The 20,612-nt window shown below is 34.8% G+C and overlaps 1 protein-coding gene, 1 long non-coding RNA gene and 1 pseudogene across 2 annotated transcripts; all 3 read left to right on the top strand.

Moving 5' to 3' along the window:
* The first annotated feature begins 437 nt into the window (after positions 1-437).
* On the top strand, positions 438-13,586 carry LOC132177910 (small RNA 2'-O-methyltransferase-like; annotated as a pseudogene).
* Positions 12,143-12,703, top strand: LOC132177647 (small RNA 2'-O-methyltransferase-like). Its single transcript, XM_059590048.1, has 3 exons — positions 12,143-12,259; positions 12,334-12,450; positions 12,536-12,703. Exons 1-3 carry the CDS (start codon positions 12,170-12,172, stop codon positions 12,614-12,616), a joined length of 288 nt encoding a protein of 95 aa, XP_059446031.1. The 5' UTR covers positions 12,143-12,169; the 3' UTR covers positions 12,617-12,703.
* Positions 13,587-14,969: 1,383 nt separating the features above from the next.
* LOC132177646 (uncharacterized) lies at positions 14,970-17,269 on the top strand. The gene is made up of 2 exons (XR_009439788.1): positions 14,970-15,146; positions 15,788-17,269. It is a non-coding gene; the product is annotated as an uncharacterized LOC132177646 (long non-coding RNA).
* Positions 17,270-20,612: the final 3,343 nt, after the last annotated feature.

The raw sequence follows: 20,612 nt of genomic DNA, 5'->3' as shown, positions 1-20,612 counted from the left end.
AGTAAAAGTCGAAGCATTAGAACTTGTTTCATTGTGGTTTTGTTTGATACTTATATTATTAGCCCAGTTATTTATTCAATCTGTCGCTTTCTGCTATTTTTATCTTATACGTGCATAAATGTATGTCCTTTGTGCTTTTCAATGAATTACTTATTTATAAAAAAAAATACATAAATGCATGCGAATGTACGCAAGTATTTGCTATATTTGAGTGTGTGATATAATTTTCTGTAGCTTTATGCTTTTTTATTTTGCCATTGGTATAGTTCATTTATCTTGATCTTGTGTGGTGTCACCTTAGAACAGCTATGCAGAGAGAGGGTGATTTCTACAATGTCATTTATTTTTCTAAACCTTGGTTTGTGTTATAATAAAACCATTTGTTGCTTCGAATTTGATGGAAGATAAAAACTTTCATTTTATGGTACTCTCATTTTATGTGTCTTGGGCATATATTTGACTTTGATGTTTTCTATATTGCTTTTGTGTCGTCAATTAAGTTCCTCTCATAGCTTCATATTCTAAGTGGTCACTTTAGAGCAGCTCTGCAGGGAGAAGGTTATCTTTATGGTTTGGTTCCTGTTCTTGTCATGGCTATTTTTGATTCAAAGCTAAGCAATCTCTGTAAATCCATTAATCCAAAGGTGGAGTCAAATCCATTCTTGGCTATACCATAGATTATGAGGGCTGCTACAAGATCATCTGGCCTTGTTGCTTCTTCTGAAGAGCAGCTTTGGATTCGGAGGCAAGATCCATACCCTCCTGAGATTATGGAGTCATCATTTAGCCAAACATCTGGCTCCAAACATCTGGCTCCCCACTAAGCACTTTGATTGAAGCCGTACGTATTCCATGTTCGTTGGAGAAGACTGTTGGACCTGTGACTCTAGATGTTTCTTCAACTGGTTACTACATGGATGTTATTGCCAAAAAACTTGGTTTAACAGATGCTACTAGTCTTCTAGCCTCCAAGTAGGTGGAAGATATGTAATGGCAGGGCCTAGGAGGATGGAAGTTTTCATTTTATGAATTGGCTTCCATGTCTGAGTCTTGTTATTGGTACTGATTTGTACTTGTTTTTAACAGGACTGTTGGTAAAGCTTCTTCTGAGGCGAGAGTGTACTTTGCTGCCCACCAGTCATATCTTTTGTATATGTCATCAGATCCTCTTATTGTTAAAGAAGCTCTTCTTTTTGAAGGATCCTTAAATGCAAGGGCAAGTTATTTCTGTGGTCAAGGTTTATATGGTGATGCAATTTTGGCATCAATTGGATACACGTGGAAGTCCAAAGACCTTTTCTATGAAGACGTATGTGTGCAATCATATTACAGGTCTGTTCTAACTTCATGTATTTTATTGTGTTTATTTCACAATGTTCATTCTTATAGTCTTCACTATAACGATACTTGATCTTTATTGTTTTTTTTTTTTGATGAATGAGTTACTTTCATTAACCAACTACTAAACACTTCACAAAGAAAAGCTAAAGCACTAAGCTAAAGCTGAAAACACCTATACAAGCTAAAAAAGCCTCCACAAAATTAAACCAATATCCCATCTATACCCCAAGCACTACAAAGAATATCATTTCCTCTAGTCTTTTTAAATCTACCTTTTGTAGCAAACCGGATCCTCACCTCCCATCTAATACTTGATCTTTATTGTTTAATAATTAATACTGCTGAATCGTAAAGAATATGCACGTCTTCAGTATTCTTGCGCTATTGCATAGCACTCAGTTTGAGTTCTACAAATCATCTTTCAAAGGTACTTTGTTGGTGCATTGGTTGAAGAAAATTTTCAAATTGATTCCTTGGTCACTCCCCCATACCATGTCAATAGATAATGACACGTGCACTACACACAAATTGTGTGACTTGTCTGTCCAATGCTACCTTGTGTCATATCTTAACTCGTTATAATTAATTAGCTCTTCTTTTTTGGAGTTACCATTTTGCTTATCTTTCCTTTGGGCTGGGTAGGGTCTAGTATTTAGCATTATGATGATTCTATTAATCATTTAATTGCTCCACTTTTGGTTAATGATGAAAGAATGAAAATTACAAATTGTAGGGGAAATCATCATTTTCTTGAAACCCTCCAGGAATTGAGTTGTTCTTCGATTCATCTAGAGGGTTCTTTCTTTTTTCTTCGTATTTTTGGGGCATCTTGTCCGAGAGAATATGGTGGTATGTAAGTTTTGCATATGCAATTGCTGTTTTGGTGCTGAATTGTCATGTAATTATGCACCATTCCTTAAATTAGTTACATTTAGATTGCTTACAGGATGCTCATTAATAAGATACCAAGTGGAGTACTTATAGCAGAGTTGCCTTTGGCATTTACTCCAAGAGCAAACTGAAGGGGTTCTTTCCCTAGAGAGATCCTATGTATGTTTTGTCGTCAACATAGGCTATCTGAGCCTGTCTTCTCTATTGTAACTACTCCTTTAAAAGGACTGTCTGAGTCACCAAAGTCACACAAGAAGTTGCAAGGTATAGATTCAACTGAAGAGGAGATAGAACTTGCAAATGGAGGTGCTATTGCTACTGGTGCCTGCAAATCAGCTGTCACCTATCTATGTGAAGTAAAAATCTTTTCCAAGTGTCAGGATTTGATTATAGAATGTTTCCCTAAAAAATATTTTAAGAAGCAAAATGATTCCATCTAGAATACTTCTTTGAAATTTCTTTCGTGGTTAAACGCATATTTCAGGGACATAGATATGCCTTTAGAGAAGCTAAACAGCACAGCCAATATTCTCAACATTCGGATTTGTCATGAAAACTTTTTTAAGGAGTTTGTGTTGTGTCGATCAATTCATAATGTTTACCACAGTGAGACTCAAGGCATGAAAATTCTAGAACCAAATAGTATGAGTATGCTAAATACTATGCCAGGACAAGGGGTTTTCTCTTTAAACATTGAAGACCCAGATTCTGGTGTCTGCCCATCCAATGGGTCCTTGTTATCTTTTAGTTATTCTGTATCTCTGGTGACAGAAGATGAACATACGAAAGAAATTCTTGAAAGTAGTGATGAATTTGAATTTGAGATAGGGGTTGGAGCAGTGATTCCTTTTCTTGAAGCAGTTGTGACAAAGCTGCCCATTGGTCAGTCTGCTTGTTTCAAAACAGATTTGGCTTAGCTGCTGCAGTTGATTCTGCAAGGAATTTTTCATTGCTATCTTCAGGTGAGTTATCATCCTCTTTCATAGAAATGTTATGAAGATGATTTCATGGAGCAGCTTGTGACTACGTAAATTTGATTGTCATCATTATGAAATTGATGAATTTCCGTTCTAATCTAGATCTTATCTTGATATGCTGTCTCAGTTTCCTCTAGTTTGAAAGATGGTTCATTACATTCAAGGGATGTGATTGTTTGGTTGACACAGTTAAACGTATGCATCAGTTTAAAAAGAAATCGTTTGACGGAGTGGTGTATAGCAAGGTTAACTCTTAGAAATTTCTCAATAAGAACTCTCTCTCATTACTCCTTGTTATTAGAGAATATGGTGAGTACTTCCCTTTTTACTATAAAGAGTCGGTAACAATAGTCTTTGTTATTATTAGAAAAAGATTCATGATTAAAAATGGTGGAAACAACTGTTTTCCCTCCAGAAAATGTTTTACCTTGAATGGATGATTAAACACATCAAGAAATATAACAAATTTTGTGTTATGTTGCAACTTGTGACGAAACCTACTGACATATATCATTTTAATTGGTTAGCAATCTGTAATAGGGTCCTATTTGTTGTTGTTCTTACATATCTTTAGCTGAAAGTATCAATTCTGAGATTCAACTGATTATGTGCGGTCTTCTTTGTTTTCTAATTTGCAGAATGCTGCTGTTTAGAGTATTCTATAACTTTGTTGCGAGTTACAGAACCTCTAGAGGACAGAATGGGGCAGCCTCTTTTTAGCCCTCCGCTTTCGAAGCAACGTGTGGAATATGTAGTGCAATACATCAGACAATCTCATGCTACTACTTTGGTATACAAGCATTTTCCACTAATATTTTTCAGTGTTGATATTTGAAATTGAGTTGATCTCTGTTTTCTTTTCAGGTTGACTTTGGATGTGGTTCTGGAAGTTTATTAGATGCTTTATAGAATCATCCAACTACTCTAGAAAAAGTTGTTGGCATTGATATTTCACAAAAGAGTCTATGCCGTGCTGCAAAGGTTTGAACCATTTACAGCTGCTGAGTTTTTCAAATGGAGAATTTCTGTATTATATCCTAAAAGTTTTGTTTATGTTCATTCCTCGGTTAGATATTAGGTTTATTACCATGAGGACTGCATAATGGAAGTTTTTCTGCTAAAAACTTTGAATATATTCAAGGGAATTGGTTCCAATTTTTGATAGGTCTGACTAATCATTAGGAGCCTTGTGAAGAAGATGTGGTCCTTGTTGTATGTCATGTTTAATGTATTTAATCAGTTGTGGGAAGTAAAATAATACATATTAGGCATGCTGGAATGTGTACAGCTCGGCAGTTTTTGATTTCTCTTACCAGAATGATTTGCTTCATGTCATGCAAAACTCTTCTCATCATGTTTAGGAATTCTTTTTTATGTTTGTGGGTGTGAAATCTTGTCATCCCAGTGAATGTAACCAGTTTAAAGGTTGCTTTTAACTTTTAAACATTTCCTGCACGTGTATTGTGTGGTAGATACGTTAAAGTAGAAATTATTTTCATCCTTTTTTAATAGTGCGGATAATGATTTCTGTATTTTCTTTCTACTATGATGTTTCTTTACTTTACAATTTCTTTATCTAAGCATCTTGGTTGTTGTTAATTCTGCAGATACTTCATTCAAAACTTAGCAAGAATACCGATGCCAATGCCCAATTTTCAAGCATAAAATCTGCAATTCTTTATGATGGTTCCATCACAATTTTTGATTCCCGATTATGTGAATTTGACATTGGCACTTGCTTAGGGGTATTTTATCACCCTTCTCAATTCACTTGATTGTTACCTAAAGTGCATAGCTTCCAGCGGATTTTTTTTTTTAAAATAATTTCCCAGCTTTAAGTTTTGAATTTATGTTGATTTTATCATCTTTTTCATTTTCTATTTCCTCATGTATTCTTAGGACTTGAGCTTAACAATTAAAATTTTGTTTTATGTTCTGTAGTTTTACCTTGTGCAGCCGTAGCATAAAAATTCTACTTGTTCCATTTCCCATGTTTGCATGTGGGTGTATTTTTCATACAGATGGCATATTGCTGTTAATGCAAAGTACTTGTGACTTCTGCAGCTTTAATATTGGGAAAATGAAATGAAAACTTCTAATTTCAAAATGGATGTGGCAGTAGTTGAAAAGTTGGGAGTAAGACACGAGTGTAGATGGGTGAAGGTGTTGAGAGCTATTTGGTTCCGGTGTTCTGGAAGATGAACCCTATATTATACTGTGCTGATGAAAAAGGCCAAAAACTTATGCAGCCCTCTAGCTGGGCTATATGACCGTATGCCACAATTTTTAAGTGTAGCAAGGATCAGAAGCCAAGAAACTTGCATATGCCAGTGAGCATGGTGTATGAGAGAATAAAATAACAGTAAGGACCATATACATTTGTGGTTGCACCATGAAAGATAGAGACAATATTTAAGACTACCTTGGGAACTTGTAGAAGTTTCACATTCTTGGCACCTTGGACGATAAGAGGAGACACATCGTAGATTGTAATTTATAGATTGGGGAATTTACCTGTTTTTTTTTTTTTTTCCCTCTGTAAGTGATTCTTTATAGGTTTTAGATAGAGGATTTGGGGTATATAAATTTACACGTTGTAAATGAATGACCTTTATGGGTCGGGATGATAAACAAAGTTTTAGTTGTCTATTTTTCTTATTGCCTGTCTTGTATACGACACACTTTGTTCAAGAATGATCCATTTCTCTCGTCTCTTTCTGCAATATTGTTCATGTATCTTTATTCAATTAGGCCAAGGAAAATGACCATGCTCAGCCCTTTCCAAGCGGAGTTACAGTTCAACCTAGAGATTTGAGGCTTTCTTTGTTATCATGTTCTGTTGCAGAGTTCCTTGGGCAATGATGCAGTGGGTCATATTATTCTTTTCCTTATGAAATCCAGGCAAAATTTTTGTCAGATCAATGTAAATAGTCGTAATGTCCCTTGTAACCTCCCTTCCCTTTCCAAATTCTCAATTGCTTTCGGATGTGATTTAATCCCAGGTTTACACCATTGTGTGTTTTTTCCCCTTCTAGTTATGATTCTTTTATTTGGTGTTATACTTGCCTCTGCATTTTGCTTTTTTAATCTGCTTGAAACCTCATTCTTATACCTGTATTTGTATCAGAAAACAGCATGGCTTGCAATATTCTACATGTGTATACCAACTGGATATGCACTTGGCTATGTTTATGGTGGATTGGTACGCCTCTTTACTTTAACTGTTGTATGATTGAGGACCATGTTGTCATACATGATCTCCTAATATTTAATTGTCAAATCATAAGAATTATGGATGTGTGGCTATTGTTTATCTACTACTCAAATTGATATTCTGATTGCTGTTTCTTACTTGATCCTGTCTCCTTTATGTTTCTTTCCCAGACCTTATTCGGCTGACTGTATTCCTTTTTTGTTATGAATATATAGGTTGGAGGTTATCTCAATTGGCGTTTAATACAATCTTTTCAAAAATACCCCTTTCATTTAAATTCACATGATTTGCATAAATAAGATGCACTTATTAAATGATAACAATGTAACCCCAAGATACGACTTGGTGATCTTGCTGCACCATATGCAATTGGGTATTTTTTCAGAGCAATGCAGATCTGATTTTTGGAGGGATTACAATTGTCTGTGGAATATTGGGCACGTTAGCTGGAGGCTTTGTTCTTGATTTTATGAATAACACCATCTCCAATACTTTTATGGTGGGTTCTTTTGAGTTTAGAGGAAAGGAACTAGGATTACCTTCCCTGATTCTTTTGGTAGCATTCATGCATTATTTTCTTCATGTTGAGCTGTTGTGCATAGAAGAGCGAGATAATCAAATATTTATCTTTTTGAACTGCTAGGTGGTCTTTGATTTTGCTGTCTATCTCTCTCTCTGTGGCCATTTTTTATTTCTTGTGAAATTTTATTCTTCATAAAATCACTTTGAGGTGAAGGTTAGCATCCGCCAAGATTTCCTTTGATATGTTACCTAACTAGCTTCAGTTTTTCTAGGGGAGCCATGTTTATATCATATTACCAATTATTCTCAGATACTTCCTGATATGTATCCAAGACAAACTATCTAAAGAAAATAATTTTTTCAACTTCGGAAAGCATGTCTTATACATTTTTGGTACTCTAGGCACATTGGATATTAGTATAAAATAAGAACATGATCGAAAAGAATAACCAGCGTATATACTCCAAGCATCACAACATCTAGAGACAGCCATTTAGAATATTTGATTGCCATACTTAAAAGCAGGTGCTAAAATGTGTTGAAGTGACAAACATCGGGGAAATAGGTATTTGATGAAGCCACAAGTCAGCATGCTGTTAGGGAGCTTATTAATGTTCTACTCTATTGAATTAATTTGATGGGCTGTTAGATTATTATGTTTTAATTCTATTACGTAGAGGGTAATATAAGCCATACATGTTTATGAATCTCACATCCATTGGGTGTGTGCTTGGTTATCGGTATACGTACTTGTACCTCTCCACTCGATAGCTTAAGCTTTTAGTTAATCTTGTGTTGGAGAGCTGTCTAGGGTTCTCACTTCCTGTTTCTATTTGCTACTTGTCCTTCAATTATTTTCAGAGTAAAAGTTGCTGTTTATCCCTGTTATTCTAGTTGTCTACTTGGTTTCTCCTTGCTGCATCAGTAGATGAATAATTAACCATGGCAGCTTGTTTAGGCCTCTAGGCTTTTTGTTAAGCATTTTGCCATTATTACATTAAGTTCTAAGAAATATTATTGGCATGTGTGCAATTCTCATACAGAGCTAGGAATGCAGTTCCCTACAACTAAATCTTCCTATAGCTACCGATGCTATTTCTACATATTATTGACGTTATTGAAACTTTGTAATGAAGAGAAACCTTTAAATGAATATTTGCCTTCTATATTATATTTCAACATCACAAAACTCCATGGTCCTTTATGATGTGAAACTGAATAAAGTGCAGAACTCAATTTTAAATTTAGAAACTAATTACAATGTTGATTAAGCAAATCATCTTGTATTCACATCATAGAAATTTAATGAACTTGGCTTGTCTTGAAATAGAATTCATGACAGTTCTTTTTCTTCTATGGAATTGAGAAAACCTTCAGGAATGGCCTTATACAATTCAAATATTTATGTCTTTGTTACAATAATCATACCGAAAATATTTCTTCTTGCCCCTGCCACTAAATAGCTTAGTTGGAAACTGTTGCAGCTTCTTTCAGTGGCAACATTTTTGGGAGCGGTATTTTGCTTCAGTGCCTTTTGTTTCAAGAGCATGTATGTTTTCCTAATTCTTTTTTCAGTTGGTGAACTACTTATCTTTGCCACTCAGGTATTTTCCTCCTTAATGCAAATAGTTTTTTCATGTCGCTACATATTTCCATGTTTTAATCATCCTTTATGCTCAACATACTGTTTAGTTGGAATTATCCTCAGTAAATCAAGCATATCATTTCATGGTTGAGATGCTGTTTTTTTTTTTTTTTGTTATTGATCACACGTTTTCTCATAAAATTAATTCGGTTCGGCTCCTCCAGATGGGTTTTCAAAGAGTACAATAGGTCAAGGAACAAGTGTAGGGACTCTAACTCTCAATCCTGGACTGCCTGACGAAACTCAGATTCTAATTGATATAATTGCCAGAAGAGTCCAAGTAATCTAATACTAAGGCATCTTTGTCACAAGCTATATAATAAATTTCAAGGAAAGAAGACTTGAGCATTATTTCTCCACACCAACATCATGCCAAAAACGATTGCGGTATTCCTCCAAGGGCCCACCGCATGGGGCCTTCTAACTTCCTCCGAACACCAACCCCCTCTTTGGATCCTTTGCTTCTCAACAATCACCTCTCTATAAAGAATTATCCTCTTACACAAATCTTTAGAACCATTTACCCAGTAACGCTTTATTAAATAGCATGAGGTTTTTAACACTCAATCCACTTCTAAGAACTGAGGAGCAAACAATCCTCCGCATGAAACTTGGCTCACCACTTATTCCATCCCATAGGAAGTCCCTTTGAAGACGCTCCAATCCTCTACCTACTCCTCCTAGTAGAGGGAACATGGATCAAAAATACATGGGTAAACTGGATAATGTACCCCTGATTAGTATTAGGCAACCACCCCGAGACAAAGTATATCTTCTTCCAACTGGTTAATCTTTTTCCCATTTTCTCAAACTACCCCATCCCAAATAACCTTTGACTTGCAAGAAGCACCCAGAGGGAGTCCCAAATATTTCAATGGTAGAGCAGATATACTACAATTGAGAATATTGGCTAGCTCTTCCTGATTTGGAACCTCCCCCACCGCAATTAAATCAGATTTTCGAAGATTTACCTTCAAACTCGAAATAGCCTCAAAGCACAAAAGAATGTGTCCCAAATTATAGATATGATCTTGATCTACATCACACATCATAAGCATGTCATATGCTAAATTCCTAGAGCTCCTAAAGAATCCATGCGGACTACCATTAATCCAAATAGACAATCGGGATGTGGAGATACATGCAGACATTCATTGCCTCCATTTAGAGCCAAAGCCAAGACACCCCAATAGATAGGAAAGGAACTCCTAGTTGACATGGTCGTAGACCTTTTTCAAGTCTAGCTCGCACATAACTTCAGGAATTCTCGATTTTAACTTTCTGTCGAAATACTCATTTGCTAAAAGAATTGAGTCGAGAATTTGTCTCCCCCCTATAAAGGCATTTTGAGTATTTGATATGAGCAAACTCAGCACATGTTTCATTCTAGTAGGAAAGAAAATCTTATAGACTCCCCACCAAGCTTATAGGTCTGAAATCCATTACTTCCAACTGCCCCTACCTTTTTAGGGATAAGGGTAATGAAACTAACATTGAGGCTTTTCTCAAACAACCCATGCTTGTAAAAATTAGATCGCCCTTCACTATAGCCCAACACAACTGAAAGACAGCAATAGTGAAGCCATCCAGACCTGACGGTTTATCACCATCCATGCTAAGCACTACCTGAAAGACTTCCTCCACTTGAAATAGTCTCTCCAACCAAGCTGCTTCTACAGAGCATAACAAGGACTTCCTCCTCTTGAAATAGTCTCTCCACCTTCCATTGTTGAACTCCTCTACGGGAATGACCATATAGCTTCCATGACCATTGCTACACCGCTAGCCCATTGCCCAAGAGGGCACACTGAGCATTCTTGAACTTTCAAATAAAACCCCCCACTGATTTCCATTCCACCTTAGCCACATCGTTAATGGTCGAGAGTAGCCAAAATGCACTGTTTCTCCCCAGAAAGATCGAACAAAAATACCCTTTCCCTCGTTCAACTATTCTCAAGCTGAAAGAGTTACCCCCAGGCTCGATGATGAATTCAACAAATTTTGCTTCTACGGTTTTCTCCCTAGAGAGATCATGTGTATGTTTTGTCTTCACCATAGGCTATCTGAGCCTGACTTCTCCATTGTAAGTACTCCTTTAAAAGGACTGTCTGAGCCAACAAAGTCACACAAGAAGTTGCAAGGTATAGATTCAACTGATGAGGAGATAGAATGTGCAAATAAAGGTGCTATTGCTACTGGTACTAGCGAATCAGCTGAATCAGTTGTCACCTATCAATGTGAAGTAAAAATCTGTTCCAAGTGTCAGCATTTGATTACAGAAAGTTTTTCCCTAAAAACTCTTTTAAGAAGCAATATGATTCTATCCATAATACTTCTTTGAAAGTTCTTTCGTGGTTAAATGCATATTTCAGGGACATAGATATGCCTTTAGAGAAGCTAAACAGCACTGCCAATATTCTCAACATTCGGATTTGTCATGAAAACCTTTTTAAGGAGTTTGCGTTGTGTAGATCAATTCATAATGTTTACCACAGTGAGACTGAAGGCGTGAAATTTCTAGAACCAAATAGTATGAGTATGCTAAATACTATGCCAGGACAAGGGGTTTTCTCTTTAAACATTGAAGGTCCAGATTCTGGTGTCTGCCCGTCCAATAGGTTCCTTGTTATTTATTAGTTATTATGTATCTTTGGTGACAGAAGATGAACATACGAAAGAAATTCTTGAAAGTAGTGATGAATTTGAATTTGAGATAGGGGCTAGAGCAGTGATTCCTCATCTTGAAGCAGTTGTGACACAGCTGTCCGTTGGTCAGTCTGCTTGTTTCAAAACAGATTTGGCCCCTAAAGAGTTTATATTAGCTGCTGCAGTTGATTCTGCAAGGAATTTTTCATTGTTATCTTCTAGTGAGTTACCATCCCCTTTCGTAGAAATGTTATGAAGATGATTTCATGGAGCAGCTTGTGACTACTAAATTTGATTGTCGTCATTATGAAATTGATGAATTTTCGTTCTAATCTAGATCTTATCTCGATATGCTGTCTCAGTTTCCTCTACTTTGAAAGATGGTTCATTACATTCAAGGCATGTGATTGTTTGGTTGACACGGTTAAACATGTGCATGAGTTTAAAAAGAAGTCATTTGACTGAGTGGTGTATAGCAAGGTTAAATCTTAGAAATTTCTCAATAAGAAGTCTCTCTCATTACTCCTTGTTATTGTATAATATGGTGAGTACTTCCCTTTTTACTATAAAGAGTCAGTAACAACAGTCTTTGTTATTGTTAGAAAAAGATTCATGATTAAAAATGGTGGAAACAACATTTTTCCCTCCGGAAAATGTGTTACCTTGAATGGATAATTAAACACATAAAAAAATATAACAAATTTTGTATTATGTTGCAACTTGTGACCGAACCTACTGACATATCATTTTAATTGGTTAGCAATCTGTAATAGGGTCCTATTTGTTGTTCTTCTTACATATCTTTAGCTGAAAGTATTGATTCTGAGATTCAACTAACTGTGTGCAGTCTTCTTTGTTTTCTAATTTGCAGAATCCTGCTGTTTAGAGTATTCTATAACTTTGTTGGGAGTTACAGAACCTCTAGAGGACAGAATGGAGCAGGCTCTTTTTAGCCCTCCGCTTTCGAAGCAATGTGTGGAATATGCAGTGCAACACATCGGACAATCTCATGCTACTACTTTGGTATACAAGCATTTTCCACTAATATTTTCCAATGTTGATATTTTAAATTGAGTTGATGTTTGTTTTCTTTTCAGGTTGACTTTGGATGTGGTTCTGGAAGTTTATTGGATGCTTTATTGAATCATCCGACTTCTCTGGAAAAAGTTGTTGGCATTGATATTTCACGAAAGAGTCTAAGCCGTGCTGCAAAGGTCTCAACCATTTACAGCTGCTGAGTTTTCAAATGGAGAGTTTATGTATTATATCCTAAAAGTTTTGTTTATGTTCACTCCTTAGCTGTTGAGTGCTGCTTCTGGTGTTCTGGACAATAACTCCTTAGCAAGGATCAGAAGCCAAGAAAATGGCATATGCCAGTGAGCATGGTGTATGAGAGAATAAAATAACAGTAAGGACCATATACATTTGTGGTTTCACCATGAAAGATAGAGAAAATATTTAAGACTACCTTGGGAACTTGTTGAAGTTTCACATTCTTGGCACCTTGGACGATAAGAGGAGACATGCATGGTAGATTGTAATTTATAGAATATATTTCTGGCAATTATCAAATCCTCGTCTTGACCATTGTTAATATGAATCAAAATAAATTGCACTTCATTGGATTTTATTTAAGCATAAAAGTGGTAGATTCTTTAAGAAATCATTTAGCTTACATTTTCTGCAACTAGCTTCAATGGATAAATGTACGTATTCATCCTATCCTATTTTTTGATTAAAAAATAAGAATCTTCAATTTCATACAACTGAATTTATAGAAATATTTCAGGTTATCGAGCATATGGAGGAAGATCAGGCATATCTGTTTGGAGACGTGGTGTTGAGTTCATTTCTTCCAAAGATTCTTATTGTTTTGATGCCAAACTATGAATACAATGTGATACTCCAAAAGGCTAATCCACCAAGCCAAGAAGATGATCCTGATGATAAAACCCAGTCACAATCTTGTAAATTTCGAAACCATGACAACAAATTTGAGTTGGCTAGAGATCAATTCAACTGTTGGGTAACCAAATTAGCTGCAAAGCACAATTTCAGTGTCGAGTTCAGCGGGGTTGGTGGATCTGCTGATTCGGAGCCAGGGTTTGCTTCCCAGATTGCTGTCTTCAGAAGAATGTACCCGTTGCAGAGAGACGTTCATCCAAAAGGCGATGATTCAACATGTCATTACAAAGTTATATGGGAGTGGGATAGGTTAACATCTTCTAGTTGACAAATTAATGTCCCTTGTTTGGTCATTTTTTGAGTGCTTCAACTGAGGTTTTGCTTTTGCTTTTGATTTTGTTAGAGCTTTAGGCCTCCTAGGTAGAGTATCTGATTTTAAGCATGGAAAAATTACTGGATCTGATAGATAATACATGTGTATGCATGCACATGTAGTTACAAAGTCATGCAATTGGCCATCCTTGTTGATTTTCTTGCATGTTCTCTTCCTTCAATTGCATATATTAAGACTTGTTTGGACCTTTTTTTTGTCCTTTTTGAGAATATACAAGCAAACCAGTAGATCCTTGATCAAGGTCCATTTACTCATTCAAGATTGGGGTTATTTATTTTTTGTTTTTCTCGTTTTCTTTGTAAATGCCAAACAAACTATGGAAGCATCTTTACTACTCAACCCAATATCTCGAACTTGGATAAGTTTCATATGAGTAAACCTTTTGTTTTTGTTTGTTGGACAAATGACCATATGAGTATTATTGACTTGAATGGTGATGACATTAGCAAAATTAAGAAACATGAGAAAAATAAAGAGGCATGTAAAAGATAATACTCAGAAGATTAATATCCAATAGAAGACTCATGCATAACGTTCCAATTTAAACAAAATGTAGCTACAAACTGGTTTGTAGCAAACTACAAATTAGTCTAATAAATTGTCATTTGTCTCTTAACATGTAAGAAACATATGTTTTTTTAATAACATTGTATCTTTATATTGGAATTCTATACATACAAACCGTCGATGCTCTAATTGAGTAAGGCAGAAAACATGCACATTGTGTTATCTCACAAGGCTCATTTTTATTTTATTTTTTTTCTAAAAAAGAATGGTAGACTTTGAAGGGGTATATCGAAAGAATGATGCATAAACTTTCAAATTATAAACATTACACAAGCTGAGATATTTAATTATTAAGAAATTTATTATTATTATTATAAAAAGAAAAAAAAAATTAAGAACTCCTTAAAGTAAGCAGAAAACATAAATAGGTTTATGTGGGCATTTTCGTTAGCAAATTAAACAATATCTTACATATGTTAATGCGTTACATGAGCGCTAATAATATTGTAACACGTGCCTTTTAAAATAAAAAATATATATATAAACAATTTGCAACTTAATGAAACCAACTAGACTGATTTTACCTTTTCTCTTTTAAAATAAAAAATATATATATAAACAATTTGCAACTTAATGAAACCAACTAGACTGATTTTACCTTTTCTTTTTTTTTTTTTCAAAAAGATAAAAGCAAAAGGTAACACAAAATATGATAATTCCTTAACTGTAATATATATATATATATATATAAGAAAAAATGAAAAAAAAAAAAAGAAAAAGAAAAAGATAATTAACGTTGTACGAAATGAAGATAAAAGAAAAGAAAAAAAAGGCCTTTCTTGGTCTTATCTATTTTTTTTATTTTCTTATTTTTCAAAAAGTCATGTAATATCCGGAGATAGCTACTTATAAATTAAGGAACTTCTCTCACTCTGTTCGCCTACTCGGTTTCCTGCGTTCTATCGCCGCGTTGGTTTTCTAGGGTTTTTTTCGCAAGACGCATTCTCCGAGCCTCTGAATTTCACAATCGATCGCTCTCTCTGCTCTCAGCCTCTCGTAGACAGAGCTTTCTTTCGCTTCCGCCATGTCGTCTTCAAAGAGCAGGTACCTTTTCTGTCCCTTTCTTTGAAGTTTTTCTTTTTGTTGTTGTGAGTTGGTCTCTGGGAGCGGTGATTGTTTTTTTCTGAGAAATTCCTTTTTTTGTCTTTTGGGTTTTCATTTTTGTTTATTGTTTGATTTTTCTCGGTTAATTTCACCTGGGCGTACGCACATGTCGATTTGTTTGATCTTTGGATTGTTTCTTGTTTGATCTCTAGGTTTTCCCTTGACTAAGTACTGCGGTCGGTCGATTACTCTGTTAGCCAATATTTGCCATCACTGATTTACTGGTTCTTTGTTTTACACCGTTATGCGGTCGACCTCTCCCCTTCTAGATCTGCATGTCTGTGTAGTAATGTACTTGTTGGGTGAAAAGGTTATTTTCAAATTTCTGTAATGGGTATATTAGGTTAGCGGCCGAAGCCGTTCGGATCTTGGATTGGGCAGCCCACAGTAAGGCCCAAGTAGTTGGGGCTTAGTCTATATATATTTGGATTTTTGGTTTCGTTCTCTTCTCGTATTAGAAGTAACGCCTTGTTTCAGTTTGCTTGATTGTTGCCTTTTGCTGATGAACAATATGTGCATAAGAATTTTCAAAGATGGCTACTTGTGATCTAAAAATCTCTTCTTTTTGTTTTATTTTTTAGAAAGAGGAAGTCACGAGCTGTTGAGACTCTTGCACAGTTGACACCAAACGATCTGGTAAATTCAAGCCATTGGGTCTAAGAAAGGATGCATGAAAGGCCAGGGAGGGTCTCAGAACGCACAATGCATAGAGGAGTAAGACAAAGGACCTGGGGCAAATGGTTTGTACAAATCCGAGTGCCAAACGGGGGAAGAGGCTCTGGTTGGGTACTTTTACAAACTCTGTGGAAGGTGCCCGTGCTTATGATGAAGCTGCGAGTAGGATTCTGTATGGCTCTCGTGCTCGCCTCAACTTTCCAGCAGGGTTGGATTCAACGACTACATCAAACTACTCTAAAATACCCTCGAGTAATTGCTACATCGACATCACGTGTTTCTCCTAATGTGATGATTGAGGAAGGGGAAAGTGAATTGAGAGCTGAATCTCAACATTCTGTAGTTGCTGAAACTAACACGCTCTCTATACTGGAGGATTTGACATGTCCAAGCATTGCTACATCCACATATGTTTCGCCTAATTTGATGATTGGATTTTGCAACTGTGTAAGATCTGATGATGGCTTCCCACATTGGTCGACATCAAGACACCCCAATTGAATCATCGTTGAAAAGCTCTAGAATGCTATCCAAATCAAACATTTCACCCTCATCCATCAAAGGACATGTCAGATCCTCCTGTATCGTGGGCGTGTTAGTTTCAGCAACTAGAGAATGCTAAGATTTAGCTCTCAATTCACCTTCCCCTTCCTCAATCATCACATTAGGAGAAACACCCTAAAACGTGATGTCGATGTAGCAATGCTTTCTCCATCCTCATTCCTCAAGGGTATTTTATAGTAGTTTGATGTAGTCGTTGAATCCAACCCTGCTGGAAAGTTGAGGCGAGCACGTGAGCCATACAGAATCCTCGCAGCTCGCAGCTTCATCATAAGCACGGGCACCTTCCACAGAGTTTGTAAAAGTACCCAACCAGAGCCTCTCGGATTTTCAACGATGATTTCTTTAAAGACATGGGATCATTTTTCGACGATATTGGTCAATTGGGGTGTCTTGATGTCGACCAATGTGGGAAGCCATCATTAGATCTTACATAGTTGCAAAATCCAAATGACAAGTTGCTAGGGGTTTGAATCATATGGGTAGGCACCTTCCGGAGTTGGTTAATGGAGTATAAGAAGGATGAATTCATGATTATTATATTTCAGATTTGACTCGTGTGAGGGTATGGCAATTTTGTTAGATATGTTGATTTGTATTCTTTTTAGTTGATTCTTTATAGCTTATATATATAAGCGATTCTCCATGCTGATTGGGGAATTTAACTTCTTTTTTCCTCTGTAAGTGATCTTTATAGGTTTCAGATTGGGGCTTTGGGGGTATATAAATGTAAATGAACGATCTTTATGGGTCGGGATAATAAACAAAGTTTTAGTTGTGTATTTTTCTTATTGCTTGTCTTGCATAATACACACTATGTTCAACTCTCTTTACAATGTTTTGGGTTTGAAGTTTAATGATCTCTAATAAGGAAAAAAGTTTTGTAGTATATATGTTTGTTCAATGAAATACATAGTTATATTAATGGTCATCTATTTAATTGCTATCTCTTGGTTTAGAGTAATTTCCATCTAGTGCATGCTTAAATATACTTATGTTTCTCATCTTCCTTGTTTAGATTCTTTAATGTGTGATCCCTTGAACAAAAACCATTGATTTGCAGCACATAGCAACCATTCCACTATAAAAAACGTTGGTGCCACATAATTTATTGTTTGTACACATAGTTTGTCCTTTAATTTAGTGACTTAATTGTGATGCAGGTTCATTGATTCACGATTTTAAACTGATTTGTTTCAATATGAACAAGTATGTTTAGGATTACTGCATTTCTGTCATGCATTATACTAGACATAATTTATCTTAGAACTCCTGAATTTCAAACATAAGTGAATGTTATACTACCTTTCGGCAACATATGAATCATTTCAATTGTAACTTTCATGTGGTTGACCACAAAATGTAAAACTCTTGTATAGAAGGTATGTGAACTTGTAGTCATTTTAGAGAGATTAAAAAGGAAAAATTCTGTTTGGACCCTTTGATAGATTAAGAGCCTGTTTGGGAGTGTATTTTTAGAAAAATAATCTGCGTTTTTAAACCAAATTACAATTTTGGAGTGTTTGGGATTGTGATTTTAAAAACGTAAATTTTAAAATCGTGGAAAAAATTTATGCGATTTTAACATGTTTTACCAAATGCCTTTGTGATTTTAAAAAGTGGCGATTTCAAAAATGCAATTTTTAAAATCGCACTTCCAAACGGACTCTAAAATTGATTATGAAAATAATGATGGAATATATAAGTTGCACTAGTTTGGTTGTTTTGGCATGGGGTTAACACTTCTAGAAACAATTTAAAATCATATTGTACTTGGTTTCACCTAGTACTTGACTCTGATTTCAGCTTTGGTTATGTTTGTTTGGATTATGTTTAGTTTCTATCTTCTGATGGAATGGTTTGTGACAAAAAAAAAAAAAAAAAAAACTCCAATTTTTTTTGTGTTTTTGGATGAAAAAGAACCATTTCATTCCCACATACTATTATTGTTTTGTTGTCTATTTTGGTGAAACACAGCTAAGTTTTGCAACATATATATCTTTTCTGTCCATTGCATAACTCATGAATAATTTAAGTTTTCTTCCGAATTAAAATGTCAATTGTGTAGGCTATTATAGAATACTGAGATGGATAGTTGAAGTGCATAATCCCTTTTTTCAACCTTAATTATTTGGAAGTATTTCATGAAGTGTCATTCCTTTACATTACATTACTGCTTGATGCATGCTTGTGGTAAGCTATTGTTTTGGTTACAGTGAGCAGTAAATAACCAGTTGGTTGAAAGCATTGGCGGTCCCCTTGATTTTTTCTGATTGCATCGATAATTTATCAAAGTATTCAGTAATCTTGGGATCCTTTCTTGCAGATAGAATTAGTTTGAAACTGGTAACTCTTAATAAACCTTATTACTTGTCAAAATAATGCACAAGTTTACCCACTCTATCTATCTACTTTTTAAGGCCTAGTCACTTGACTAGAAGCCTCATTATTTGCAAATAAAAAAATTCTCCCTCCTTCCTATATCGTATGATCTTGTTTAGAAAATTCAATTTTTTGGGAGGATATCATTTAATACACTATCATTATTATTTTTATTTTATTTTTTATTTTTATAACAAAAAGGGAAAATACCAAAGTTGCTTTTCAGTGTTTCTACCATGTTTATTTGTGAGATTGGTCTTCTAATTGTTTGCTTCAGTTTATTTTTCACCAAAATTTTTTTGTCACTAATTTGGCCTTTTTTTTTCCCCAATTTAGTTGGGATCAAAGCTTAGTTGAGTTATGTGGTCCTCTTTCATTTCTATCAATTGTTATGTGCTTCTACTTGAAATGTGGGACATAGATCTAGTCTTCTTGTTCATATTTATACCATTTTAGTATATATCTTTAGAAAGATATGGTTTTAGCTTTCATTCTAGATGATGATACACAGAAGTTAGGCTGCAGGAGTTATGATTGTTGATATCTTCACTCTGGAAAATATCTTTACTTTCTTGATACATCTAGTTTCACCTATCCTCTTTATGCTGTGATTTATATCATAATTTTGATTTATATCAAATCCCACCCACCCCATAATCCAGCAATCCAATCCCGAAGCCTCTTTGATATTGAAGCTTTATTTGGTGCGGGTGATCTCGCAACTACTTCTTCTACCCAATCAAATCATGCCATGTAAGATAAGATGCATGAATTTGTTCTATTCATTTTGTTAAACTTTTTTACTAAGCTTTGAATAGAAATTTGATGTAAAAATATCAAATACGATAGAGATGAAAACATGGTATTAATAAAAAAATAAAAAAAAGACTCTTAATCAAAGTTGCATCCTTTGCAGCAAACAGTATAAACTACACAAATAGATACAAAAATTTAAGATATTTAATAGAGTAGATTATTCAAATCTCAATCATTATTTTTAAATTAAATGATAGACATTTTGTCTTAATCAATATTTATTATTTCATTAATAAATAGTGATAAATATAGTAAATACTTATAAGATAAAATGTATACCATTTAGGTCCGTTTGAGAGTGCGGTTTCAATAAATACGATTTTAAAAATTACGTTTTAAAAAATTGCATTTTTGAAATTGCTATATTTTTAAATTACAAAGGCGTTTAGTAAAATATGTTAAAAAGTATTTTTTTGTCAAATATTTGTTATACGAAATCGTGATTTTTGTTTAAATTCGCGCATTTTCAGATAAGCACCCTTTAGACTGCTTATAGAAATCACAATTTTTGTTTTTAATTTTTTTTATTTTAAATTAAATGCTTTTTAAATTGCACTACTAAACCCCTTACGTTTTGCGATATTTTTTAAAAACATAGATTATTCTTGCGAAATCGCAATCCCAAAACGCACCTTTAATTTGAATGTAAAGTCAATTTTTGAAGAAAATGCCCTGTTTGGTTGACACTGTTCAAGCACAATTTCACCAAAAAAATCAACATCAAAATATTTTTTTTTTTTTTTTTTTACTTTTTATATCATATTATTAACCTTTTATTATTATTATTTAAATAAAAAAAATTACTACATAACAATTTTTATTTTTTTTTTCAATACAAAAAAATTCTTAACTTTATAGTACTTACGATCATTTTTAACTACAATAAATAAAGGCAAAAATCATTTGCCAAACGGAGCCCAATTTATGAGCAAGCCAAACTCATTCGCGAGCATATTCCTGCACTCACGGGTG

The sequence above is a fragment of the Corylus avellana genome, chromosome ca4 (genome assembly GCF_901000735.1).
Source record: "Corylus avellana chromosome ca4, CavTom2PMs-1.0".
In the NCBI taxonomy this organism is placed as follows: domain Eukaryota; kingdom Viridiplantae; phylum Streptophyta; class Magnoliopsida; order Fagales; family Betulaceae; genus Corylus; species Corylus avellana.
This window is presented reverse-complemented; position numbering and strand designations above follow the sequence as displayed.

Excerpts from the sequence above, each read along its gene's own strand:
- LOC132177647 (XM_059590048.1), top strand. The coding sequence starts at position 12,170 with ATGGAGCAGGCTCTTTTTAGCCCTCCGCTTTCGAAGCAATGTGTGGAA. Across the intron at positions 12,260-12,333 it reads AATCTCATGCTACTACTTTG|GTTGACTTTGGATGTGGTTC; the intron begins GTATACAAGCAT and ends TTTTCTTTTCAG. Across the intron at positions 12,451-12,535 it reads GTCTAAGCCGTGCTGCAAAG|CTGTTGAGTGCTGCTTCTGG; the intron begins GTCTCAACCATT and ends TTCACTCCTTAG.